The sequence below is a fragment of the Nyctereutes procyonoides genome, unplaced genomic scaffold (genome assembly GCF_905146905.1).
Source record: "Nyctereutes procyonoides isolate TBG_1078 unplaced genomic scaffold, NYPRO_anot_genome, whole genome shotgun sequence".
NCBI classification, from domain to species: domain Eukaryota; kingdom Metazoa; phylum Chordata; class Mammalia; order Carnivora; family Canidae; genus Nyctereutes; species Nyctereutes procyonoides.
The window spans coordinates 16,231,009-16,258,679 of record NW_026575126.1 but is presented as its reverse complement, the minus strand read 5'-3'; the positions used below and the strand labels follow the sequence as shown (position 1 = coordinate 16,258,679).

At 38.6% G+C, this 27,671-nt stretch overlaps 1 protein-coding gene and 1 long non-coding RNA gene across 3 annotated transcripts in view; one reads left to right on the top strand and one right to left on the bottom strand.

The window, feature by feature from the left end:
• The window catches only part of SH3GLB1 (SH3 domain containing GRB2 like, endophilin B1), a 33,130-nt gene extending 20,696 nt beyond the window's left edge, over positions 1 to 12,434 (bottom strand). For both annotated transcript variants that reach the window (XM_055339666.1, XM_055339665.1), the window contains exons 1-2: positions 12,227 to 12,434; positions 1,741 to 1,882 (exon numbers count right to left, since the gene is read on the bottom strand). In XM_055339666.1, the coding sequence (XP_055195641.1) occupies positions 1,741 to 1,882; positions 12,227 to 12,298 (214 nt within the window). In that variant the 5' untranslated portion in view covers positions 12,299 to 12,434. The remainder of the gene's footprint in view (positions 1 to 1,740; positions 1,883 to 12,226) is intronic.
• A 152-nt stretch (positions 12,435 to 12,586) lies between these two features.
• LOC129519291 (uncharacterized) overlaps positions 12,587 to 27,671 on the top strand; it is a 41,033-nt gene continuing 25,948 nt past the window's right edge. Inside the window, exon 1 of the long non-coding RNA XR_008666390.1 lies at positions 12,587 to 13,420. This is a non-coding gene — a long non-coding RNA (uncharacterized LOC129519291). The remainder of the gene's footprint in view (positions 13,421 to 27,671) is intronic.

Genomic DNA, 27,671 nt, shown 5'->3' with positions numbered 1-27,671 from the left:
ATTAGTTAAAACCAAAATGAGTCAGTTCAAAACATAACTAACCATTTAAAAGAGGTTAAACTACATTTCAGAATTTCATTTTCTGACTGAGACTTAGCTTTGCATTTCTGACTGAGACTTAGTTTTGCATTTCTACCTATTTGGTCAAAAGTTTAAAGTTGAATCTATGCTGACTTCATTCAAGTTAATAAAATATCTGGCATACTTTAAGTGAATGTTCAATAGACCATATAAAATCTTAAAAAACATGTGGCTAATGCTGCTATAATGTAATATATATTCCTGAAAAACCCTAGGTTCTGGAAAATCATATCCTAAAAATAACAGCGCTTACAGGAAAGAGGTTTGGGCCTGACCACTCATAATCTATGTAACTTTATAATCCGAGCACAAACAAAAAATTCAATTATTTACTACTTCAGACTTAACACACTTACCTAAAATTGTATTTATATGACCCATTGTAACTTTGTACTAATGAAATTCCTCTGCTTACCAATTGTGTATGAGTTTGCTATTCAAAAATACATGTAGGACAGACTACTCATGTGAAGAATTCTGGACAGAGCAAGGAACATAAGGAAAAATGTTTACTACTTTTTTTAAGGTGCCCTGGTATGTAATTTGTAGCTTTACATAAGTAAGAAATACCACATGGTATTCAAAGACAACAGGCCTCACTCAAAGTGTAAAAGGCCTATTTCAAAAGGTTACCATGATTTAATTAAAATGGTACAGAATTACTAATATTTTACATAATGCTTCAGGTTTGTAGAACAGCAACAAAGTTTAAAGCTTGGAACTTAAGTTAGTATCTAAAAGTAAGCTTATAGCATTTTACAACATGCTCACAACAGTGGGGAAAATAGGAAGGAAACCATTTGCAGCCTTTGTTCTTCAGTTTTGGTGTGTAAAGCTCATAGTGAAAAGACTGGATGCAACAGACTCTAACTCAATTTCCACTTCTAATTAGCTATGCTACACTATAAAATGCTAACTTGTGATTTGCAAGTAATAAACAATTGTTGTGTACCGTACTTGATAAATTAGTGAGATGAGTGATCTCAAAAACCTTAGAGTGGTGTGAAAATCAAATGGAATAATTTATGTAAAAATATAAAATTTAATATAAACATAAATAATTGGTAACTGTGAGTTTCCATATAATTTTCCCTTAATTATTTAGGGATAATTCTCCCCTGTAAAAAAAAGATTAATTTATTCTCATAGCACTTAACTCTTAAAATTAAGTCACTCCTAGGGCACCTGGGTGGCTCAGTCTGTTAAATGAAAACTCCTGACTTCGGCTGAGGTCATGATCTTAGTTTCCTGAGATTGGGTCTTGAGTTGGGCTCCAAACTGAGTTTAGGATTCTCTCTCCCTCTCCTTCTGGGGGAGGGGGTGCTGGAGGGGGCACTAGCATACTCTCTCTTTCTCTCAAAAACAAAAGCCGTTCCCTGAAATTGAGTTTTCAAGAGGATTCTACAAAGGCATGAAAAACTATTAGCCAATTTGTTAGAGGATATACAAAGAGGTGTTTATCACCCTCTTCTTTGCCAAAAGTGCACACACACGCACACCCACACCCCAAACACCCACACCCCAAACACCCTAAAACCATAAACCAAAAGGCTGCTTTCTAACAGCCATCAAAACCTGTTTTTCTTTTTTTAACATAAAAAAACACTACATTTTAATCAGATTAGTCAGTAAGGTAGACAAATGTAAAAAGTTTCTTACTTGGATTTGGCTGCAATAACACTTCAGTTTGTTTCATTATTTTTTCTGTCCATATTTTGGTACATTCAGCTTTGCTAAGAAGGTTCTCTAAGTGAGCATCCAATTCTGTCTTCTCTGCCTGGCCAAGCTTTTCTTCTGTGAACTGTTATTAATTATAAAAAAAATTAAGTATACCTCAAATACATTTTAGGAACCTATACAAATAATTAAAAACTAAAATCCAGACAATCCCGAGCATAAAAATAATTGTAAACCATTGTATTGAATGTGTGGGGTTTTTTTTTTTTTTTTGCCCCTATGGAAACTTATCTGTAGTACTTATGTTGACCTTCTCTTAATTCTGCTAAAATGGATGGTGTGAACTCTATAGAAAATTTAGCATACTGTGTAGTATATAAAGTATATATTTTTACATTCAAAGGTAGGATAGCTTAGTGGTAAGGAGTAAGAACTTTGAATCAGTTGGTGCTGAATTCAAATCCTGACTCCACTAATTGTATGACATGAGCAGACTTTTGAGTATTTTTTTAAAGGTATTTTCTATCATTAAAGAGAGACGATACATATTGTACAGTGTTTTTAGAATTAAGGGCATGTATGTAAACGACTTTTTTTAGTACCTGGTAATTATTATTTTGAATTTAAAAAGAGCTGCTTATGTTTAATGTGGCTTTGCATTAATGGCACTTTAATGACACCTAGATAGGCCTTTATGGGATGTTCTGGGAAACTGGGAAACTATCATTTGTTTCTTCAGGACATGTTTTATAGACTAACTTTTAGAACTTATGAATATCCTATTCATATTATAGAGGGGAACTTTAAAGATTGTAATATATAGTTAAATATACTCAACATATCCATTCTTATTATCTTGAGTGTGTTGGTTTTTGAGGAAAGGCAGCACTGCCCATATAAGAACAAGGAAGTAAAAAGAATTCCATGTAGATTTTATGGAGACTTTGAAAACTTTAAATATTAGAAGTGATGACTCAGGCTGTTTATCATGTATATTTTTCCTCTGGAATATGTGGCTTTTTCCCATCGTAACAGGCATATAACCCTAGCACTAATTCTACACTCATTAGTCATGACTCACTTCTGGCTAAAAGAATACGTTTATCTTGTCTCCCCCCCCCTTTCATTTCTTAAAATATATTCTGCTGCTCCATTTTTCTGAGTTTTATGTTTCTTTTAGCATTCTTCTTATTGGTCTAATACTTTCTGCTGATTATCTGTTAACATCTTTAGCTAAAAAGTCCTCTAGAATGTTGTTCTTAAGAGTTTGGTTACAACCCCCCACTGAAAGTCTTGTTCAGGGCCTAGAAATAAAAGCTTCAATAGCTTTTGTAAAGCCTTAGGTCTTTTTGAGACTGGCCTGTGGCCAAGCCCTGACCCAGTGGGTGGAATGGAGAAGAGTAGTTCCAAAGCTATTGCCTAAGCCCACAATCTTGTAGTGTACTGTAACTGAGGATAGGAATAGGAGATGCCCTAGGCAAAAGATCAAAATCCTGATGCCAAGGTCAATTGGGTAACTACTTCAATTTCACTCTTAAGAAAGAACTATGGTATTCTCTACATATCCCTGAAGATTAGAGGCTACAGACCTTCTATAGAGGTCTATAGAAGACCTAATCTTCTAAATAGATTAGGATTTTACAAGTTCAAGGTCTACCTCTAATGGTTAAATAGATTACCTCTCGGATAAAGCAATCAACAGAAGGAAAAGAAAAGGGGGAATACACTCAGGTGAACATCACCTATAAAGGATGATCTAACAGCAGAGAAAAAATCCTAACTTTTAGCACCTTAATAAGAAAGGAGGGAACGCCTGGGTGGCTCAGCGGTTGAGCATCTGCCTTTGGGCCAGGGCACGATCTCAGAGTCTCGGGTTCGAGTCCCATATCAGGCTCCCTGAGAGGATCCTGCTTCTCCCTCTGCCTTTGTCTCTGCCTCTCTCTGTGTGTCTCATGAATAAATAAATAAATCTTTAAAAACAAAAGTATATGTATTTTTTTATTCCATTCATTCCTTCAACAAATATTAAGCACCTTCATATGTGCCAGGCACTAGTTTAAGCACAAGGGTTTCAGCAGGAAAAAGACAAAAAACAAAAACACCAAAACCCCCACACACCAGACAGGTTTCTGGTCTTAGGAAGCTTACATTTTAATGGGGGCAGACAAACAATAATTTGATAATAAGGACACACACAAAAAAGACAGGGGACAGAGGACTGACGTAAGGTGGTCCTATTATTTCTTGAGTGAGTGACTGAACAATTAACTGAACAAATTAATGAATTTGAGGATAGAGGAAGGAAGAATTCATTCTTCAGGAAGAGGGGGAAACAGGAGAATCAGGGAAGGCTTCAAGGGGAGAGGGATATGCAGTGTGGGCCTGGAAAAGGGGAAACAGGAGTTTGAGGCGTGTGAGATGTGGGTGGTTAGAGACATAGCTACTCTGAGCAGGTAACGATTGACCTGAGAGAAAACTCTAAGAAATGAGGCATATAAAGATCTAAGGGAAGGTTATAGAGTTCTCTGATGACTTATCTTCCAGTCACATTAGCACCACTTTTACATATATTAATTTTTTATAGATGCCCTTAACTTATATTTAACCAAGAACAGATTAAAACAACAATTAATAGATTTATAACTTAAAAATCAGTATTTAGTAGGTTTTTGTATAAGGCATTCTACTAAGAACTAGAAGACATGGTTGCTATTATAGGAGAGCCAAATGAAAAACATCTAAACAATATAAACTTACAGGCATATTTCTTCATAAAATCATGCTAAGCTTTATCTAACATGTTTTAGAAACACTGGAATTAAAGGTACAGGCTAGAAATTACTAAAAACTGTTTATAAATAGCAACTAAAGAAACAAAGTTTACCTAACACAAGTCAAGTTTCAGGGCAAGTTTTCTCCCAATAACATTTCAGAGAACCAACAATTAGAAAGTTAATTATTTGGAAAATAAAATGTTTCAAACTTCAAGTTAGAAGGCCTGTTTGCTTATTTAATATTTTCTTTATAGTTCTCATTATACTACCTTACATTTAACTTTCATTAAATACTTTGTTAGTAAAAAGAGTGTGCAAGTATAACAGAGCAAAGCTGAGAATTTGCAACAATTCATTTTTGTAAAAGTCTGGGGAATCGTACAATGTAAAATGTAAGATCCTATAAAAAGTCTGGGCAATCGTACAATGTAAAATGTAAGATCCAATAAATGTAAGGAGGTTTTTAGTATTTTAGATCAGAAGGGTAAAAAACAAAACCCAAAGTATGCTTAAGCGTGAGTGAGATAAAAGTCTGACTATAGAAAACCAGTTTAGAAAACAGGAATTCTGTAGTAAAGCCCACTTGAGCGATGTATGAAGTACCAGTAGTAAGATCTGGTATTTACTTGCATTTTCTGAGAGTAAAAACAGTTGCTATTCAAAATTTTACTCTACCTATCTCTGTATGTGAATTCCAGTATGTTATATATGGTCTTGTTTTATCTTCTAATTTGTTTTTAACATTTTTCTCAATATCATTTATAATAACTTTGTATTTCTGTATTTTTATCAGTGTTAGGGCTTAGTATAAATTGGAAAATGCCATAGACTAAGCTGTGAATTTTATATCAAATACTCCCAAAAAACCCCGTTATAATCATAGGTAACAATCAAAACTTTAGTGATGAACATTTTGCTTATGGTGTCAGTATCATGATTCAATTCCACATCTGTTTGAATCACAGTCTCATTACGCTATAAGACTTCCAGTATAATACTTTTTCAAGAAACATTTTCTATTACCATTATACAAATATATTTCAGTTCTTCCTTGCCCCTGTGTCTTTGTTCACAGGACTCTGGTCAGCTGGATCATATAGCCCACCTTGGCTTCCTACATGATTTTCAATAATCATCAAATTAAGGGTAACTTTTATCCTATCTAGAATGAACAAAAAAAGACTGGGGTATAGAAAAACACTGCTAATATTATCATCACATGTTTTTTATTAAATATATAATTGTAAAAGACATGGTATGATTTTACTCTCCCATGACTTTACTGTGGGGGGGGTAAGAATGTTTTTTCCATTGTTAATCAGAAGGTATGACACGTTAAGGTATCAATGTATTTAATATATACATTTTTCTCTGATATATTTATTTTTATCTAATATATTTCGAAAAGCATCTGCTATAGAAAATGATGAGTCATATCAACTAAATTTAGAAAATTTAAATTGTTAAAATATTTATGAGTTATATATTTTCTTCTATTGAGTGTGAGATGTATAATCAGCACATTACATGGTTCTTGCCATCAAGGATTTTATGATCTTAAGAAACATAAAATGATAATGGTACACTTCTGAAAAAGACAAAAGACCTTTTTTCTTTAAAAAAAAAATCCTTTTCCTAAAAAAAAAAATCGTTTTCCTAATTACCAAATATTTAACATTGTACTCTTAAAACTTTTTTTTAACATATTTAAGTCTAAAATCATTACTAAGGGATCCCTGGGTGGCGCAGTGGCTTAGCGCCTGCCTTTGGCCCAGGGCGCGATCCTGGAGACCCAGGATCGAATCCCACGTTGGGCTCCCGGTGCATGGGGCCTGCTTCTCCCTCTGTGTCTCTGCCTCTCTCTCTCTCTGTGTGTGTGACTATCATAAATAAATAAAAATAAAAAAAAATTAAAAATAAAATAAAATAAAAATAAAAAAATAAAATAAAATCATTACTAAGTTTGTAGTCTCCTGATAACAGCTGTTAAAAAAGTTGATTTTAAGCATTTTAATGAATGTTTACTAGTTTTAATAAAAACCTTTGTGAAAACAACCTACAATGAAAGTCAGAATGTCACAGAAATCCAAATCCAACATTCTTCAAGACATAATTTGATAACTCTTTCATAATTATTTCATTAGTAATACAGTAAAATGACATGAGAACAGAGAGCTTCTCTTTATATAGCCTCTCTCTTTACATATTTTCTCTAAACATTGTTTTAAGGAAAGGACGGTCTTTGAGTCAGCCACCATACATGCCAGGCACTGTGTTCCTTTACTATAGGAGAGGCATATAACCTGCAGTATGAAAAAGGGAGCCTCCTTTCCATACCATGCTTTACCCCGAAGAGAAAAGGATAGGTAAAAAGGCTTTGAAATGAAAGACATCTTTTTAGTATGAACTCTCATCAATTCTTTGACTGGGTGAAGTAATATTTTAAAAGTTATCTAAACTTGCTAGGAGAAAACATATGACATGAATTCTGATTATAATGTATTAGTAGACTGTAAAGTAGATCCTTCTCAACTTATTCTCAATTTTGGCTGCTCTTTGGAATAACCTGGGGGAGCTTTCAAAAACAATGATGCCAAATTGAAGCCCAAGGATTCTACTTAACTAGACTGGGGTGCAGCCTGTAAAGATTCCTCTGGTAATTTTAAGTGCAACTAAGACTGAGAACTACCATTCTAAGCTCACAGGTGATTATTTTAACGTCAGGTTAACAAACCATCTTCTATCTAGTAGTTTACTAGATTTAACACCAAAAACACCCAAGTATGTGAGGTTTAGGGTAACACTAAATATGCAAAGTTTTTACATAATGAGTAAATGTACGGACTTTAAATGTGACATGTTTTATTTATTAGAATTTGAGAGAATGGTGAAGTTGCTGCAGTTTAAATTCCATAAAGGAAACAGGATTTCAAAAGGGGTTGGGCAAATGTTTGGCTAAGTAGGAATTCCATCCAGATAGGATCTAACAGGAGGGCAGCATCATATTCATCTCTACCTCTCCAGCTTAGACACACCATTGTTCCCCTAAATTAAATCAAGGATGAAAGCCAAGCTTGCAACTAAACTTTAAAGACTTTTCTCCCTCAGAAAATAGCTGGTACTCATGAAGTTCATTGTATAACTTTAGTAGTTAGCTCAGAGGAAATGTTAGAAAATTAAAAAGAAACTAAGTAATTGCAGTTGAAAATATTTTATTTTGGAAGCATATGGTCTTATTTTAAAGACATTGAGCAGATTTGCTTCAATATCAAGTAAAAACGTGTCCACTTGAAACATTTATCAAATGAAGTAACAGTACTTCACAAAATGGATATTTATTACAAAGAAAAAGAAATAATTATGACAAACCGGGACTGGACTACCAAGTCTTTGAGGGCAACAACTAGGTCTCATTCATCTTTGCACTTCAGTGCCAAGCACCCAAGAGGTACTCAATAAATATAGGTTGAATTAAACAGTTTAATATTTAATTTATTTTTAAAGATTTTATTTGTTTGACAGAGAGCACAAGCAGGGGGAGTGGGAGGGATAGGGAGGCAGCGGGAGCGGGAGAAACAGGCTCCACGCTGAGCAGAGAGCCAGACTTGGGGCTTGATCCCCAGGACCCGGAGTGGAAGGCAGACGCTTAACCGACTGAGCCATCCAGGCGCCCCAGAATAGTTTAATCTTTTAGACTGGCATTAGTCAACTTCAAGTTCAGCAGACATAATGTCAGAAAATACTAATAAAAATAACAAAATTATTTAACATGCTACATGATTCAAAGAGTATCTTTCATATAGATACCCCGCCTGGTTAAAATCATATAAAAAATTTTAAAAGAACAATGTTGGAAACCATGAGAGGGTAAGAAGAAACAAAGTTGATTCCTCAGGACATACAATCTTAATATAAAGATGTGAAAGCCATATAGTAACAATTTTACAGCTCTAAGTGACCTTACATAACAGTTCATTCCAAGAAAAGTGCCACATGATCATATGGAATTGAAAAATAACACAGGAATTCACATCAAGCTCTTGTGGTCTGAGATGGGCTTGGAGTTTTATCTGGCGGGAAGGAAAGACAGAGAGGGAGGGGTCGGAGGGCATTCAAGATGAGACTGTAAGAACAGTCAAGTCTAGTGTTAGAAAAGTACAATGTATTTTGGAAATTAAAAAAATAATTTGATAGGAATACAGTATATATGAGAGAAAAGACAAGGCAGGAAAGGAGTATGTAATGCTCAACAGAGGCGTCTGGACCAAAAATACAGATACTAAGAATAAATGGCTTTTGAAGACACTAATAAAGTAACTTATGGAGGACAAATTACCTGATGCTTTTGTATTCTATCATTTTGAGGGAGTTAAGAATAACAAAAACATCCAAATAGAGTGTTAAGGAACGTATATTCTTACTGATTATAATTTTTACATTTTTTCAAAGTTGCATGGCATATAAACATGTTATGAGTGAGAGTAGAGTGATGAAACTCATTTGTGTAATAGTTTTTCTTTTTTAAAACAGAAAAAGCTTAGTTTCTAACCTAAAAATTTTTAAGTAGAATGAAAAAAGATATGGCAGTCGGTCACCCAGAGAATGATCTATTCCTTAAGGTATAATTTAATTTGAATAGAAATTATTATTTAGAAATGAGAAAGCTGAATTCCATTCCTTCTGTTCTTATTGCTTATAATGAGTAACTGGCATAGCACTTACCCTATTCTTAGCATGAAACTTGGCACTTGACACTATACGGATGTCAATGCAATTTAGACTGGGAATTCAATTATTGACTAAATACTAAAATGACAAAATAGTGTTTTTGTTGAAAATTACCACACAACATTCCAAATTTCACGTGTTACATTTTGGAATTAATTTTTTTCTTATGTAATAAAAGAGCCCCCAGTACTGTGCAAAATGTCAAACATTCAAAAGTGTAATAGTATATTGAACTCAACTTCAAAACTGTCAACATTCTGCCAATGTTTCAACTAGTCCCCTTTTTTCTCTTCTGGAATATTTAAAGAAATCCTCAGACATGCTATAGTTTATACATAAATATTTCAGAAACTATTTCTAACAGATACAGACTTAATGTAAAAAAGACATATTGAAGGAGTCTGTTCCTCCTGAAATCTATCCCTTCTCAGTATATGGCTCAAGCCAAAACCTTACAGTCATCCTTAACTCATCTTTCCTTCCTAACCTACAGCCAATTTGGGAACCATACTGAAAAGATTCTGAACCTTCTATGCTATCATCTCTCTCACCTACGTTCTATCACCTTTTGCCTATGCTATGGCTACAGCTCCCTAACTGATGTCCCTAGTATGCCAGAACCTCAAAGTATTTGGACTTTTTCCTTCTGCCTAAAGTGCTTTTCCTCCAAAAAACTGAACTATCACTTCCTTGAGGTCTCTTGGAATTTGATCCTACTGGAAAGGCTTGTCGTACTCTTATGTTTAAATAAGATGGCAAAAATTGCCACTACCCCCCCCCCCCCCCGCCATTAACTTATCACCTGTGACCTTTTTTCTCTATCATCTGGTGTATTTACTGTTAGATTATAAGCTCCAGGAGTGCAGATGTCTTGCTAATTTTATATACTGGTATTATCACCAGTGTCCAAAATAGTAGTGTCAGGCAGACACGGTATAGGCATAGAAGTATTTAATAGTGAAAATTATTTGATAGCTAACAGATTAGAATAGACTTTAAAAACTAAAGAATGTGAAACTATGAGTAATTGAAATTCATCTAGGAACTACATCTTTTGAGAGCTTTGCTAGGTTTTTAAAATAAAGGCTACCAACAATTTAAATCAAATTCTAGTACACGTGTCCTATTTAAACAGTGGATTATGTACCTGAAAACAGACCTGTCTTTAAAACAGTGTCATCATAATGTCAAATCTCCACTCAGCAAACAAAATCATTGGGAATCAGAAATAAACAACACCAAGGGCCTCTTTTCAGGTTACATTAAGTCTCATATATCAAATTCATTTCAGACCTTCAACCACTCGTTCTCTTGCCCTCCGCCTCTGAGCTATTCAAAGTAGGTTAATTTAAATCAAGAAATTATTTTAACCGTTCCACTCAATGTCTTCACAACATAGCTTATATTTTCATGGAGAAAGGGGAGCTAGCCTATCCCTTACTATGCAGGTGTCAGAATTTAGAAATCAAGACCAAGAAGGAATTTCGCATGCCTTAACTGCTACCTGCTTCAATGTGACTGAAATGCTGAGATTCGAGTACCAGGTGATATTTAAGGTCTCTCCAGCCTGTTGTATTCTTACTACTCTATCTGCAATGCCTACCCTGGAAGAGAGGAGCAGCCTGCAACCAGTAGCACATCAGACAGCAAGTTTACTAGCCGTGCAAGTTAAGCGAGTTTCTTAACCTCTCTGAGGCGGCTTCCTCATATAGAATAGGAGCTCACAACATCTGGCAAAATTAGATAGGATAATCTGTCAAATGCCTTGCAACTGTTTGACAGTTTTTTTCCCACAACAGAAGCAGCTATTACCTCGCTCTAGTTCTTCCATTCCCCCCGCCCCTTTTTTTTCCTCCTCCTTCTTCATTTATTTCGCCAAGAACAGTGCACTGTAAGAGCAACTCTAACAACAAAACTGGGGGCAGGGGATCCCTGGGTGGCGCAGCGGTTTGGCGCCTGCCTTTGGCCCAGGGCGCGATCCTGGAGACCCGGGATCGAATCCCACGTCGGGCTCCTGGTGCATGGAGCCTGCCTCTCCCTCTGCCTGTGTCTCTGCCCCTCTCTCTCTCTCATAAGTAAAAAAAAAACAAAACAAAACAAAAAAACAAAACTGGGGGCAAAGGAGACAGAGTAGTCAACGCCGGACGCGTGACTTACACCGCGGTTATGTTTTGGTAGGCCTGTCAGAAAACTAGTTTTTGTTTTCTCTTTACAAGAGGAGGATGCTGTTGCTGCCGGGGCTATGCCATTGACTTAAAACGCCGGATGGCTTGTAACTCGTGTTGTGGTGAAATTCTACGTCTGCTCATAGATTTAACGGAGTCGGCATAATGTGGGCGACGACGGTGGAAAACTGTCCCCGGTCCCCAGGGCGGACGCCTCCCTGACCGCGGAATGCCGCCCGAGAGCTACAGCTGAAACGCACAACTGGCGACAACAGGCCCCCCCACCCCCACCCCCACCCCACCCCACCCCCGGCTCCTCTCCGCGTCCTGCAGCCGCCGCTGCTTCCCACTCTCGGCGTGAGCGGGAACCCCCCGAAGGCCGGGCCTCCCGGGGCCTCGGCGGAGCGGGACGCCCACCGGTGACCGTCCTTTCAGGGAGACGGACGGCTGGACGGAAAAGGAGACTTCTCGGACGCGGCGGGGAGAGCGAGGCCGCCCTGAGGGCAGGGTGGGGGCGGTGCGAGGAAGTCCGTCCCTCGGCCGCTGCGCGCGGCTCCCAGGGCCCTCGCACCGGGAGCGCCGCGGGGGGAGCTCCGGGCCCCGGCCCCGCCCGGCCTCGCTCCCGGAGAAGCGGCGGTGGAGCGGGAGGGGGCCTGGAAGGCGACCGCGGGGCCCCGGAGGGGAAGCAGGCCGCGCCCAGCACCCAGGCCTCCGGCCGCAGGCCCGCCCGCCAGCCCGCGGGGCCGGGTGCGGAGAGCGCCGCCGCCCCTCCCCCCCCCCCCCCCCCGCCCGCCGCGGTACCTGCACTGCGCGGCTGAGGAAGGTGCCCGCGTCGGCCGCCAGCTTCTTCACGTTGAAGTCCATGATGTTCATGCTGGGCGGCAGCCGGGCTGGGGCGCCGGGAGGGAGTGGCGGGGGCAGACGTGGTAGGTGGAGGGAGGCGGCGCCAGGCCCGCCGCCGCAGCTGTCGTTTCCGCGAAGGGGAAGCGAGAGGGTGGGGCGAGGAGAGCGAGCGAGGGCCTCGGGGCGGGCCGCGCGCCCCCGGGGGGGGGTGGGGGGGTTTGGGGGGCGGCGGCCGAGACCGAGGCGCTGCGAGCTGAGCGTTAGCGTCGGCGCCAGCCGCGGGGGGCGTGCGGGACACTGACGCGCCGGTAATCCGCCATGGGGGGCGGGGCCTCGGACGGAGGAAGCCGGCGCCCGCCGCGGGGTGGAGCCTTTCCAGAGGTTCTCGCGGGAACAGCGACCCCTCCTGGGTCGCGGCGGCGCAGTCGCGGGGCGCGCCGGAAGTTGGGGCCGCGGCGCCGCGGGGAGGTCGCGCCGTAGCCTCCAGAGCCGAGTGGCTGAGGTCGGCGTGCAGGTTAGGCCCCGGAAACCGCAAGCAGAGATAACCCCAATTCTTCCCCCCCCCTTTTTTTTTCCTAAAGATTTATTTATTTGTTCATGACAGACCCAGAGAGAGAGAGAGGCAGAGGGAGAAGCAGGCTCCCTGCAGGGAGCCCGACGCGGGACTCGATCTCGGGACTCCGGGATCACGCCCTGGGCCGAAGGCCGGCGCTCAGCCGCTGAGCCACCCGGGCGTCCCCCTTTTTTTGTTGTAAGAGAAAATTGGAAAATTGTAGCGTCGGATTACACCCTCCGTGAGATCAGAACCAACAGTTCGCTGTCATCCTGTAGCACCCGGTTGCAGAATAGGGTTGAAGTTATAGTCCCCACCGAGCCGGCTGTTCATGCAGCATGACCGGGGATCTTCTGTGCACCAGGACTGAGTCAGGGGCTGGTCAAGACTGTCCCGGGCCGCAAGGAGCTCGCAGTTCGGTTACTTGACAACCGTCGGGGTCTTCACGCCCCCACCTGAAGCTCTTTTAACAGTTTGCAGCTGCAGGGACTTTGTGACTGCCTGGATTACCGGAGCAACACTCTAGGCCTCCTATGTGCAAAAGTACGGTGACGGGGGACACGAAATGCCAGGTGGAGGACACATAGAAGTATAAAGTGGTGAGTGAGATAGATTAACTCTTAAGCCCTAATATCCAGCCTGGGGGATTCTTTTTTTTTTTTTTAAGATTTTATTTACTCATGAGGGACAGAGAGAGAAGCAGAGACACAGGCAGAGGGAGAAGCAGGCTCCATGCAGGGAGCCCGACGCGGGATCCGATTCCCGGTCTCCAGGGTCACGCCCTGGGCCGAAGGCGGCGCTGAACCGCTGCACCACCAGGGCTGCCCCAGCCTGGGGAATTCTAATGACAAATGAGAATATGATGCGGAATCTGTTCAGGAGCCCACGATCCCATGTAACTTCCTAAGCATCTTTCATGATACAGCCTAAACTTGTATTAAGTTAAAATAGGTGCTTGCACAGAGGGAGAGACAGTATTTCAAGAGTAAGAAAACAGTCCATGTTATTTTTTTTGTCGCTGAGTCTTTGACATTAGGGCTGGGAAAATGCAGGCCCAGCAGGCAACGAGACGAGCCCATGTTCGCACTTAAGTGATTTACTGAAGCAGTCTCAGAAGTCCTAGCTGTTATTAAAGGCTGAACGATTACTTACGAACAGCAGATACATATAAAAATATTCGTGTTCCTTTTTTTTTTTTTTTTTTTTTGTGGTGGTGACAGAAGCAACTGCTTCTTTCTAAGGTAACTACAAAAGAATGAGTCTCCAAGACGGAAACCACTTCATATATCTGTCATCTGTTTTCCCAGAAATAAGGAAATGTGTAATCAGGAATCTTGTTTTTCACTTACTGTCCATTTTAGATTTTTATATAGAAAAGCACTTTTTCTAGACGTCTACTTTCACAATAGGTATATTTGCCATAATCTATGGCATAATTGTTCTATTTTAGGATCACAAGACTGTGTCCACCATTAAAGGAAAAAATTCTGAATCCTCTTCCTCAAACATGTAGATCTTCCTAACTTGAAAACAACAACAAACAGTTCACTTCTTCCTATTGAGCCCTTCAGGGCTATAATACTGTTTCTGTTGTTTCACTGACAAAATCATAAGACTTCCATTCCCTTACTATCCATTTCTTCCCTGTTTGCAGTTGACTTACACTGCTATAACTATACCTAAATAGCATTCTTGAGGTTGCCAGTTATCCTCTTGATTAACTCATCGGCTTTTTCTCAGACTTCACAGTGACTAGTCACCACCTTTCCAACGATGCACTCCTTTAGAGACCCTTCTAATTTCCTGGTTTTCCCTCTACCTCCTGGACTTGTGCATTCTATTCTGCTAGCACTTCTGATGGCTTTACTGTACATATTTTTTAAGTTGAATGTTTAGCACTTTTTTGTTCTCTTTAGTTTCTTAATCATGACTTCAATTATACCACTTCGTTTTTTTTTTTTTTTAAGATTTTTTTTTTTTTTTTTTTTTTTTTGATTAATGAGAGACACACAGAGTCCCCGACGCGACGCGGGACTCGATCCGGGTCTCCAGGATCAGGCCTTGGGCTGAAGGCAGCGCTAGATGGCTGAGCCACAGGGGCTGCCCACCACTTCATTCTTTTATGCATTCATTCAGTAAATATTTTTTGGACATCTGTGTGCCATACAGCATTAGTCTTGTGGCTAGAAATATGGCAGGCAACAAGACAGATAGTCCTTGCTGTCATGGGAGTGTGTGACTAATCTGGTAAAACAGAAATTGAATAACCAAAGTGGCGAAATGCCAAGGAGGAATCCAGAGTGCTTTTAAATGTTCACTTCCAGCCTGTACCTAGTAACCTGAATTCTAATTTCGAGGTTTAGTCTTTCTGTAAGAGTTCTAGATCACCTTTTAATGCTTTCTTTTTCTGCCACCTACACTAACTTCTTATTCCAGTACAAAGTGTTATGAAAGCAGTATTTTAAAAACCATACAAAGTACTGAATACCTTAAGTGTTCTCCAAAATTTATAGCGTAATAAACCCTTTATAAAAATGGTATTGTAGGTAGAATGATATGCGTTTTAATTTCTTTTTTTGCTAGTGGCTGACAAGGTGTTCATTACCTCATGTCTAAACCAATGACATCTAAAGTGGTATATGTACTTCATTGGGGTGTGCAATATGATTCACTAGAGTGCAGAAAAAATATTGGAAGTTTGGTTTGTATTTTATCTAACATGGGAAAAATTTGTTTCATTAATTTTTTCAAAAATACAGGTTGACACTGGTGTCCTTTGTTTGCACTCATAATTTAAACACATGTTGCAAGTAGTAAATGAAGTATCCTAAGGGAAGAGTGGGAGTTTCAAAACTTGGAAGAACCAAAATTACTAATCTCCTTTAATTATTTGCATCAGTGTATGGTAACATACTACAGTGTGGCTGGTTAAGTGTAATTGTAGATCATATTATTGATCTAGTTTTAAATAAACCACAAAAATGGTCAAGTAGCCTGAAGTGTTTTCCCCACCCTCTTATACTGTTGGTGGGCATGCAAACTGGTGCAGCAAGTCTGGAAAATAGTATGGAGGTTCCTCAAAAGGTTAAAAATAGAACTACCGTATGACCTAGCAAATGCTCTACTAGATATTTACCCAAAGGATACAAAAATACAGATTCAAAGGGGTACACATGCCCTGATTTTTTTTTGAATATTTTATTTATTTATTTGAGAGAGCAAGAGAGCAAAGCTCACCAGTGGTGGGGAGGAAGAGGGACAAGCAGACTCCACACTGAACCTGGAGCCAATGTCAGGCTCATTCCCACAACACTGAGATCATGGCCTGCTGAAATCAAGAGCGGGTTGCCCAACCAGCTGAGCCACCCAGGTGCTCCTACTCTGATATTTATAACAGCATTATCAACAATAGCCAAACTATGGAAGAGCCCAGGTGTCCTTCGACTGATAAATGGATGAAGATGTGATACATATACGGTGGACTATTATTACTCAGCCATCAAAAAGAATGAAATCTTGCCATTTGCAATGATGTGGTTGGAGCTGGAATGCATTATGCCTAGCTAAATAAATCAGTCAGGGAAAAACAAATACCGTATGTGGAATTTAAGAAACAAAACAGATGAACCAATGGGAAGAACAAAAAAGAGAGGGAAGCAAACCATAAGAGACTCTTAAAGATAGGGAACAAACTGAGGGTTGATGGAGGCAGGTAGGGGGGATGGGCCAAATGGATGAGGACTATTAAGGAGGGCACTTGTTATGATGAGCTCTGGGTGTTATATATAACTGATGAGTCAATAAATTCTACTCCTGAAACTAATATTAACTAACTACATAGTTATATAGTTAATATATAAACTATATATTAACTAGAATTTAAATAAAAATTTGAAAAGAAAAAAGTTTCCTCAAAGAAACCGTCATTAAAGATGAGTAAACAAGAAATACCAGAGTTGAATATATCAGGAAGGCTGTTGAAATATGGATTAAAAGAAGATTAAAACTTGGTTCCAGCTTTTAAGGAATTCAGAATCTAGTGGGGAAGACAGACTCGTAAAGTAAAACACAATGTGAAAACTAGAACTATGAAAGTTTGAATAAGAATGGTGGGAGGGGTACCTGGATGGCTCAGTAGGTTGAGGGTTGGACTCATGGTTTTGGCTCAGGTCATGATATAAGACTCATTTAGATCAAACCTTCCAGAGAGCTCCAAGCTCCTTGGAGAGTTTGCTTTGAATTCTCTCTCCCTCTGCCCTTCCTCACAACTTGTATGTGTTCTCTCTCTCAAATAAATAAATAAATCTTAAAATTAAAAAAAAAAAAGGATTGGGCAAGAGTGAGAGGAAGGGGATATTAACTAACGGGGTAATAGAGGTGATAATTAAGACTTTTCGGTTGGCTTTTGATTGAATCCATCTGGAGGATTGAAGTTTGAGGGTGGGGAGAGATGATGAGACTTTTATTTGAAAATATGTTTTCGGCAGTGTGGATAATGAACGGGGGAAGGGCAAAGACAGGTAGAAAGGCCAATTAAAATTCTGTTGCCATAATTCACCCTGTACTCTGCTATCTTGAAATCTTGAATTTAGAAATTTATTTTTGACCAAAATTCCCTCTCATTTGATCTCTCTGATGCCTTTGCTCATTTAGTGTGTTCTTACTATCATCAAAGCCTGCAGGCCGGTGGCTCATTACTATCCTACTGATTTTTTTTTTAATTTTTTTTTGATTTTTATTTATTTATGATAGTCACAGAGAGAGAGAGAGAGGCAGAGACACAGGCAGAGGGAGAAGCAGGCTCCATGCACCGGAAGCCCGATGTGGGATTCGATCCCAGGTCTCCAGGATCGCGCCCTGGGCCAGAGGCAGGCGCCAAACCGCTGCGCTACCCAGGGTTCCTACTGATTTTTAACTCTCACCAGCATTCTCAGTTCCCTGTATCCTTCTGACCCATCAACCTATATTATGAAATGAATGTTTTCTCTGTATGCTCTCAAACTGTCAAGCATTGTTAGGGAAAATTGCACAAACTTGTAGGTGGATGCCAATACCAATGCATGATTGCCCCTTTCCATTGAACTGTTATAATTGCCTTGAAATGCTTTACTTCCTAATTAACTCCTTTTCACACTCTGCAAACCCTACTGTAAAATTTTGCCACTCCCATTAGGATAAAATGTGGAAATTTCACATATAAGTGATATGTGGTATTTGTCTTTCTGACTTCACTTAGCACAATAAGTCCATCCATGTTGTCACAAATGGCAATATTTTATTATCTTTATGGCTGAATAATATTCTGGGTTATAGGTCACGTATTCTCTTTATCCATTCATCCATTGATGGACACTTAGGTTATTTCAGTATCTTGGCTGTTATAAATAATACTGTAATGAAGGAACATGGAGGTGCAGATATCTTTTGAGTTAGTGTTTTCATTTGTTTCAGGTAAATACCCAGGAGTGGAATTGCTAGATCATATAGTAGTTCTTTTTGGAGAATCTCTATACTGTTTTCCAGAGGAGCTGCACCAATTTACACTTACATTTGGAGAATCTCCATACTGTTTTCCAGAGTAGCTGCACCAATTTACATTTGCACCAGTAGTGCACAGTGGTTCTCTTTTTTCCACAAACTCACCAACACTTGTCATTTCCTGTCTTTTGAAAATAGCCAGTCTAGTAGGTGTGAAGTAGTGGTTTTGATTTGCATTTCCCTAATGATTAATGATGTTGAGCATCTTTTAATGTACCTGTTGGCTCTCTGAATATTTTCTTTGGAAAAATGTCTACTTAGATTTTCTGCCCATTTTTTAATTGGATTTTTTTTTTTTTTTTTTGCTATTGAATTGTGTGAGTTCTTTATTTTGGATATTAACCTCTTATCGGACATATGACTTGCAAATATTTTCTCCCATTCAGTAGGTCGCCGTTTGATTTTGTTGATGTTTTCCTTGCTATGCAGAAGCTTTTTAGTTTGAAATAGCCCCACTTGTTTGTTTTTGCTTTTGTTACTTTTGGTGTCAGATTTAAAAAAAATCATCACTAAGATCTATGTCAAGGAGTTTACTGCTCATGTCTTCTTTATGAGTTTTATGGTTTCAGGTATTATATACAAGTCTTTAATCCATTTGAGTTAATTTTTGTGTGTATTGTAATATAGTGGCCCAGTTTCATTCTGTTACATGTGGCTGTCCAATTTTACTGTCACTATTTATTGGAAAGACTATGCTTTCCGCATTCTTTTTGGCTCCTTTGTCATAAATTAATAGACCATATATGTGTGGGTTTATTTCTAGGCTATCTGTTCTGTTCTATTGATCTATGTGTTTGTGTTTTGACAATACTATACTATTTTGATTACTATAGTTTTGTAATACAGTTTGAAATCAGAGAGTGTGCCTCCAGCTTTGTTCTTCCTTATTCAGATTGCTTTAGCTATTCAGGGTCTTTTGTGTTCCATACCAATTTTATGATAGTCTGTTCCAGTTCTGTGAAGAATGTCATTGGAATTTTGATAGAGATTGTATTGAATCTGTATGTTGTTTGGGTAATTTAGACATATTAACAATACTGATTCTTCCAATCCATGAGCATGGAATATCTTTCTATTTATTTGTGTCTTCTTCAGTTTCTTTTGTTAATGTCTTATAGTTTTCAATATACGGATCTTTCACCTCCTTGGTTAAATTTATCACTAGGTACTTTAACTTTATTCTTTTTAATGAAATTGTAAATGGAGTTGTTTTCTCAATTTCTCTTTCTGTTAGTTCATTATTATTGTTTAGAAACAACAGATTTTTGTATATTGTTTATGTATACTGCATATCTACTGAATTTCTTTGTTCTAACAGTTTTCTGGTGGAGTATTTAGGGTTTCTATGTATAATATGTCATCCACAAATAGTGACTGTTTACTTCTTTGTCAATTTGGATGCCTTTTATTTATTTTTGTTGTCTGATTGCTGTAGCTAGGACTTACAGTACCATGTTGAGTAAAAGTGAGGCAAGTGGACATCCTTGTCTTGTTCCTGATCTTAGGGGGGAAAGCTCTCAGTTTTCCACCATTGACTATGATGTTAGCCATAGGTTTTTCTTATATGACCTTTACTGTGTTGAGATATGTTTCTTGAAAACCTATTTTGTTGAGGGTTTCAATGATGAACGGATGTTGAATTTTGTCAAATGTTTCCTGCATCTATTGATATGATCATATGATTTTTACACTTCATTTTGTTAATGTAGTATATCACATTGATATATTTGTAGATGTTGAACCATCCTTGCATCCTGGAATAAATCCCACTTGAACATGGTATATGATCCTTAATGTATTGTTGAATTTGGTTTGCTAATATTTTGTTGAGGAATTTGCATTTATGTTCATTAGGGATATTGACCTGTAATTTTCTTTTCTTGTGGTATCCTTGTCTTGTTTTGGTATTAGGGTAATGGCTGGCTTTATAAATGAGTGTGGAAGCATACCTTCTTCTATTTCTTGGAAGAGTTTGAGAAGGATCAGTATTAACTGTACTTTGAATGTTTGATAGACTTCTCCACTGAATCTAATCTGTCTGACTCTGGACTTCTGTTTGTTGGGAGGTTTTTGATGACTGAGTCTATCTCCTTTTAAGTAATCAGTTTGTTCAGATTTTCTGTTTCTTCATTATTTAGTCTTGGTAGGTTGTATGTTTCTAGGAATTTATTTCCTCCGGGTTATCCAGTTTGTTGGCACATAATTGTTCTTAGTAGTCTCTTGTAATCCTTTGTATTTCCATGGTATTAGTTGTGACATCTCTTCTTTCATTTCTGACTTTTGTTGAGTCTTCCCTTTTTCTTGGTAAGTCTGGCTAAACATTTCCCAATTTTGTTTATCTTGTCAAAGAAGCAGCTTTTATGTTCATTGATCTTTTCTATTGTTTTCTTGGTCTCTATTTCCACTCTGATCTTCATGTCCTTTCTTCTACTAACTTTAGGTTTTTTTTTAAAATTTTTTTTTAAGATTTTATTTATTTATTCACAGAGACAGAGAGAGGGAGAGGCAGAGACAGGCAGAGGAAGAAGCAGGCATTATACAGAGAGCCTGATGTGGGACTCGATACAGGGTCTCCAGGATCACACCCTGGGCTGCAGGCGGTGCTAAACCGCTGCGCCACCGGGGCTGCCCTAACTTTAGGTTTTGTTTCTTTTTCTTTTTGTAGTTCCTGGAAATGTAAAGTTAAATTGTTTTGAGTTTTTTTTTTCTTTTCTTTTTTTTTTTTTTTTTTTTTTTAGGTAGGCATTTATTACTATGAATTTACCTGTGAGAACTCTTTTTGTTGCAGTGCATACATTTTGGTCAGTTGTATTTCCATTTTCATTTGTCTCAAAGCATTTTTTGATTTTTCCTTTGACCAGTTGGTTGTTTAGTAGCATTTTAATATCCACATATTTATGAATTTTCCAGTTTTCTTTTTGTAATTGATTCTTAGTTTCATATCATTGTGTTCAGAAAAGATACTTGATATGATTTCAGTCTTTTTTTTTAATTTTAATTTATGATAGTCACAGAGACAGAGAGGCAGAGACACAGGCAGAGGGAGAAGCAAGCTCCATGCATCGGGAGCCCGACGTGGGATTCGATCCCGGGTCTCCAGGATCGGGCCCTGGGCCAAAGGCAGGCGCCAAACCTCTGCGCCATCCAGGGATCCCGATTTCAGTCTTCATAAACTTATTAAGACTTATTTTGTGGCCTAACATATGATCTGTCCTGGAGAATGTACCCCTGTCTTCTTGAGAAGAATGTGTATTGTGTTGCTTTTGGGTGGAATATTCTATATAAATCTGTTAGGTCTATCTGGTCTAATGTGTTATTTATTTATTTATTTATTTATTTATTTATTTATTTATTTATTTATTTATTTATTTATTTTAAAGATTTTATTTATTCATGAGAGACAGAGAGAGAGAGAGAGAGGCAGAGACACAGGCAGAGGGAGAAGCAGGCTCCATGCAGGGAGCCCGATGTGAGACTCGATCCTGGGTCTCCAGGATCACGCCCTGGGCTGAAGGTGGCACTAAACCGCTGAGCCACCCGGGCTGTCCCTAATGTGTCATTTAAAGCCAATATTTCTTACTGATTTTCTGTCTGGATTATCCACTGATGTAAATGGGGTAATAAAGTCCTCAAATATTATTGTATTGCTGTCTATTTCTCCCTCTAGGTCTATGAACATTTTCTTTATGTATTTAGGTATTCCTATACTGGATTAATAAATATTTACAAATATTAAATTATCTTGTTGGATTGACTTTTGTCATTATGTAATGCCCTTTGTCTCTTATTATAGTCTTTACTTTAAAACCTAGTTTGTTTGATGTAAATATAGTGACCCCAGTTTGTTTGGCTTTCGTTTGCATAGAATTCCCTTTTCATCCTTTTACTTCCAGTCTTATTTGTTCTTACATCTGAAGTCTCTTGTAGGAAGCATATGAAATGGCTCTTGTTCTGTTACCTATTTAACTATTCTAGATTTTATAGTTGAAGAATTTATTCCATTTACACTTAAAGTAATTATTGATAATTATGTACTTATGACATTTTGTTAGTTATTTTCTTGCTGTTTTGTAGTTCCCATCTGTTCCTTTTTTCTTCTCTTGCTCTCTCACTTCTGGTTTGACTTTCTTTAGTCTGCTTAGGTTCCTTTATCTTTTGTGTATCTACTATGGGATTTTCCTTTGTGGTTACATGAGGCTTACATATAATAACCCATATATATAGCAGTCTATTTTGAGTTGATAACAAGTTAAGTTTGTTTGCATGCTAAAGCTCTACATTTTTACTGTCCTTCCCTTCGCCCTTGTTTTATGTATTTGATATCACATTTTACATTTTTTTATCCTGTGTGTTCCTTAACTAATTATTGTAGTTATAGTTACTTTTAATTTTTCTTTTTTTTTTTGGATATATATTTTTTTTGTTGGAGTTCGATTTGCCAACATATAGTATAACACCCCGTGCTCATCCCGTCAAGTGCTCCCCTCAGTGCCAGTCACCCAGTCACCCCATCCCCCCTCCCATGTCCCCTTCCACTACCCCTTGTTTGTTTCCCAGAGTCACCCTCTCTGATATTTCACCTTAATTTTCTCCCCTTTCCCCTTTACTCCCTTTCACTATTTTTTATATTCACCAAATGAATGAGACCATATGATGTTTGTCCTTCTCCAATTAACTTACTTCACTCAGCATAATACCCTCCAGTTCTATCCATGTTGAAACAAATGGTGGGTATTCGTCATTTCTAATGGCTGGGTAATATTCCATTGTATACATAGACCACAGTTTCTTTATCCATTCATCTTTCAATGGACACTGAGGCTCCTTCCACAGTTTGGCTATTGTGGACATTGGTGCTATAAACATTGGGGTGCAGGTGTCTCAGTTTTTCACTGCATCTGTATCTTTGGGGTAAATCCTCAGCAGTGCAATTGTTGCGTCATAGGGTAGCTCTATTTTTAACTCTTTGAGGAACCTCCACACAGTTTTCCAGAGTGGCTGTACCAGTTCACATTCCGACCAACAGTGTAAGAGGGTTCCCCTTTCTCCACATCCTCTCCAACATTTGTTGTTTCCTGTCTTAATTTTCCCCATTCTCACTGGTGTGAGGTGGTATCTCACTGTGGCTTTGATTTGTATTTCCCTGATGGCCAGTGATGTGGAGCATTTTCTCATGTGCTTGTTGGCCATGTGTAGGTCTTCTTTGGTGAAATGTCTGTTCATGTCCTTTGCCCATTTCATGATTGGATTGTTTGTTTCTTGGGTGTTGAGTTTAATAAGTTCTTTATAGATCTTGGATACTAGCCCTTTATCTGATATATCATTTGCAAGTATCTTTTCCCATTCTGTAGGTTGTCTTTTATTTTTGTTGACAGTTTCTTTTGCTGTACAGAAGCTTTTTATTTTGATTAAATCCCAATAGTTAATTTTTGCTTTTGTTTCCCTTGCCTTCATAGATGTATCTTGCAAGAAGTTACTGTGGCCAAGTTCAAAAAGGGTGTTGCCTGTGTTCTCCTCTAGGATTTCTTTTCTTTTCTTTTTCTTTTTCTTTTCATTTTTCTTTTCTTTTTCTTTTTCTTTTCATTTTTCTTTCTTTCTTTCTTTCTTTCTTTCTTTCTTTCTTTCTTTCTTTCTTTCTTTCTTTCTTTCTTTCTTTCTTTCTTTCTCTTTCTGATTTCACCTATTTATTCATGAGAGAGAGAGAGAGAGAGGCAGAGACACAGGCAGAGGGAGAAGCAGGCTCCACACAGGGAGCCCAATGTGGGACTCGATCCTGTGTTGTCAGGATCAGGCCCTGGGATGAAGGCAGCACTAAACTGCTGAGCCACCCAGGCTGCCCCTCCTCTAGGATTTTGATGGATTCTTATCTCACATTCAGATCTTTCATCCATTTTGAGTTTATCTTTGTGTATGGTGTAAGAGAATGGTCTAGTTTCATTCTTCTGCACGTGGCTGTCCAATTTCCCCAGCACCATTTATTGAAGAGACTGTCCTTTTTCTAGTGGATAGTCTTTCCTGCTTTGTTGAATATTAGTTGACAATAGAATTGAGGGCCCATTTCTGGGTTCTCTATTCTGTTCCATTGATCTATGTGTCTGTTTTTGGGCCAGTACCACACTGTCTTGAGGATTACAGCTTTGTACTATAACTTGAAATCCGGCATTGTGATGCCCCTAGCTCTGGTTTTCTTTTTCAGCATTCCCCTGGCTATTCGGGATCTTTTCTGATTCCACAAAAATCTTAAGATTATTTGTTCCAACTCTCTGAAGAAAGGCCAAGGCACTTTTGATAGGGATTGCATTGAATGTGTAAATTGCCCTGGGTAGCATTGACATTTTCACAATATTAATTCTTCCAATCCATGAGCATGGAATATTTTTCCATCTCTTTGTGTCTTCCTCAATTTCTTTCAGAAGTGTTCTGTAGTTTTTAGGGTATAGATCCTTTACCTCTTTGGTTAGGTTTATTCCTAGGTAGCTTATGCTTTGGGTGCAATTGTAAATGGGATTGATTCCTTAATTTCTCTTTCTTCAGTCTCATTGTTAGTGTATAGAAATGCCACTGATTTCTGGGCATTGTTTTGTAACCTGCTACACTGCCGAATTGCTGTATGAGTTCTAGCAATCTTGAGGCAGAGTTTTTTGGGTTTCCTGTGTACGGTATCATGTTATCTGTAAAGAGGGAGAGTTTGACTTCTTGGCCAATTTGAATGCCTTTAATTTATTTTTGTTGTCTGATTGCTGAGGCTAGGACTTCTAGTACTATGTTGAATAGCAGTGGTGAGAGTGGACATCCCTGTCCTGTTCCTGATCTTAGGGGAAAGGCTCTCAGTGTTTCCCCATTGAGAATGATATTTGCCGTGGGCTTTTTGTAGATGGCTTTTAAGATGCTGAGGAATGTTTCCTCTATCCCTACACTCTGAAGAGTTTTGATTAAGAATGGATGCTGTATTTTCTCAAATGCTTTCTCTGCATCTTATTGAGAGGATCATATGGTTCTTGTTTTTTCTCTTGTTATGATCTATCACATTGATTGCTTTACAAGTGTTGAACCAGCCTTGCATCCTGGGGATAAATCCCACTTGGTCATGGTGAATAATCGTCTTAATGTACTGTTGGATCGTATTGGCTAGTATATTGTTGAGAATTTTTGCATCTGTGTTCATCAGGGGGATTGGTCTATAATTCTCCTTTTTGGTGGGGTCTTTGTCTGGTTTTGGAATTAAGGTGATGCTGGCCTCATAAAACGAGTTTGGAAGTATTTTGTCCCTTTCTATCTTTCGGAACAGCTTTAGTAGAATAGATATTATTTCTTCTTTAAACATTTGATAGAATTCCCCTGGGAAGCCATCTGACCCTGGGTTTTTGTGTCTTGGGAGGTTTTTGATGACTGCTTCAATTTCCTCCCTAGTTATTGACTTGTTCAGGTTTTCTATTTCTTCCTGTTCATTTTGGTGGTTTGTGGTTTTCCAGAAATGCGTCCATTTCTTCTAGATTGCCTAATTTATTGGCATATAGCTGCTTATAATACGTTTTTAAAATTGTATTTCCTTGGTATTGGTTGTGATCTCTACTTTTTCATTTGTGATTTTATTAATTTGAGTCTTTTTTCTTTTTAATAAGGATGGCTAATAGTTTATCTTATTAATTCTTTCAAAGAGCCAACTCCTGGTTTGTTGATCTGTTCTACAGTTCTTCTGGTCTCTATTTCATTGAGTTCTGCTCTAGTCTTTATTAACTCTCTTCTTCTCCTTGGTGTAGGTTTTATTTGCTGTTCTTTCTCCAGTGCCTTTAGGTGTGAGCCTAGCCTGTGTATTTGAGTTTTTTCCAATTTTCTGAGGGATGCTTGTATTATGTATTTCCATCTTAGAACTGCTTTTGCTGTATCCCAAAGATTTTGAATGTTTGTATCTTCATTTTCATTAGTTTCCATGAATCTTTTTATTCTTCTCTAATTTCCTGGTTGACCCATTCATCTTTTAGCAGGATGCTCTTTAACCTCCACATGTTTGAGTTTCTTCCAAATTTCTTCTTGTGATTGAGTTCTAGTTTCAAAGCATTATGGTCTGAAAATATGCAGGGGACAATCCCAATCTTTTGGTGTCAGTTGAGACCTGATTTGTGACCCAGTATGTGGTCTATTCTGGAGAAAGTTACATGTGCACTTGAGAAAAATGTGTATTCACTTGTGTTCGGATGCACAGTTCTGTATATATCTGTGAAATCCATCTGGTCCAGTGTATCATTTAAAGCTCTTGTTTCTTTCGTGATGTTGTGCTTAGAAGATCTTTCATTTTCAGAAAGTGCCATGTTGATGTCTCCTACTATTAGTGTGTTATTATCTAAGTGTCTCTTTACTTTGGTTATTAATTGATATACTTGGCAGCTCCCACATTAGGGGCATAAATATTCATGATTGTTAGGTATTCTTGTTGGATAGACCCTTTAAGTATGATATAGTGTCCCTCATCATCTCTTACTACAGTCTTTGGGACAAACTTTAATTTATTGGACATGAGGATTGCTACCCCAGTTTTCTTTGAGGACCATTTGATGGTAAATTGTTCTCCACCCTTTCATTTTCAGGCTGGAGGTGTCCTTAGGTCTAAAATGAATCTCTTGTAGACAGCATATAGATGGGTCTTGCTTTTTTATCCAGTCTGAAACTCTGCATCTTTTGATGGGATCATTTAGCTCATTCACGTTGAGAGATACTATTGAAAGATGTGAATTTAGTGTCATCGTAATACCTATTCAGTCTCTGTTTTTGTGGATTATTTCTTTGGGCTTCCTCTTTCTTTTACAGGGACCCCCTTAATGTTTCATGTAGAGCTGGTTTGGTGGTCACATATTCTTTCAGTTTCTGCCTATCTTGGAAGCTCTTTATCTCTCCTCCTATTCTGAATGAGAGCCTTGCTGGATAGAGTATTCTTGCTTGCATGTTCTTCTCATTTAGTATCCTGAATATATCCTGCCAGCCCTTTCTGGCCTGCCAGGTCTCTGTGGAGGGATCTGCTGTTAATCTAATATTTCTCCTCATATAAATTAGGGATCTCTTGTCTCTTGCTACTTTAAGGATTTTCTCTTTATCTTTGGAATATGCAAGTTTCACTATTAAATGTCGAGGTGTTGAACGGTTTTAATTGATTTTGTGGGGGACCTCTTCATCTCCTGGATCTGAATGCCTGTTTCCCTCCCCAAATTAGGGAAGTTCTCAGGTAGGATTTGTTCAAATATGCTTTCTGGCCCTCTGGCCCTCTCGGCACTCTCTGGAACCCCAATTATATGTAGATTTTTCCTTTTGAGGCTATCA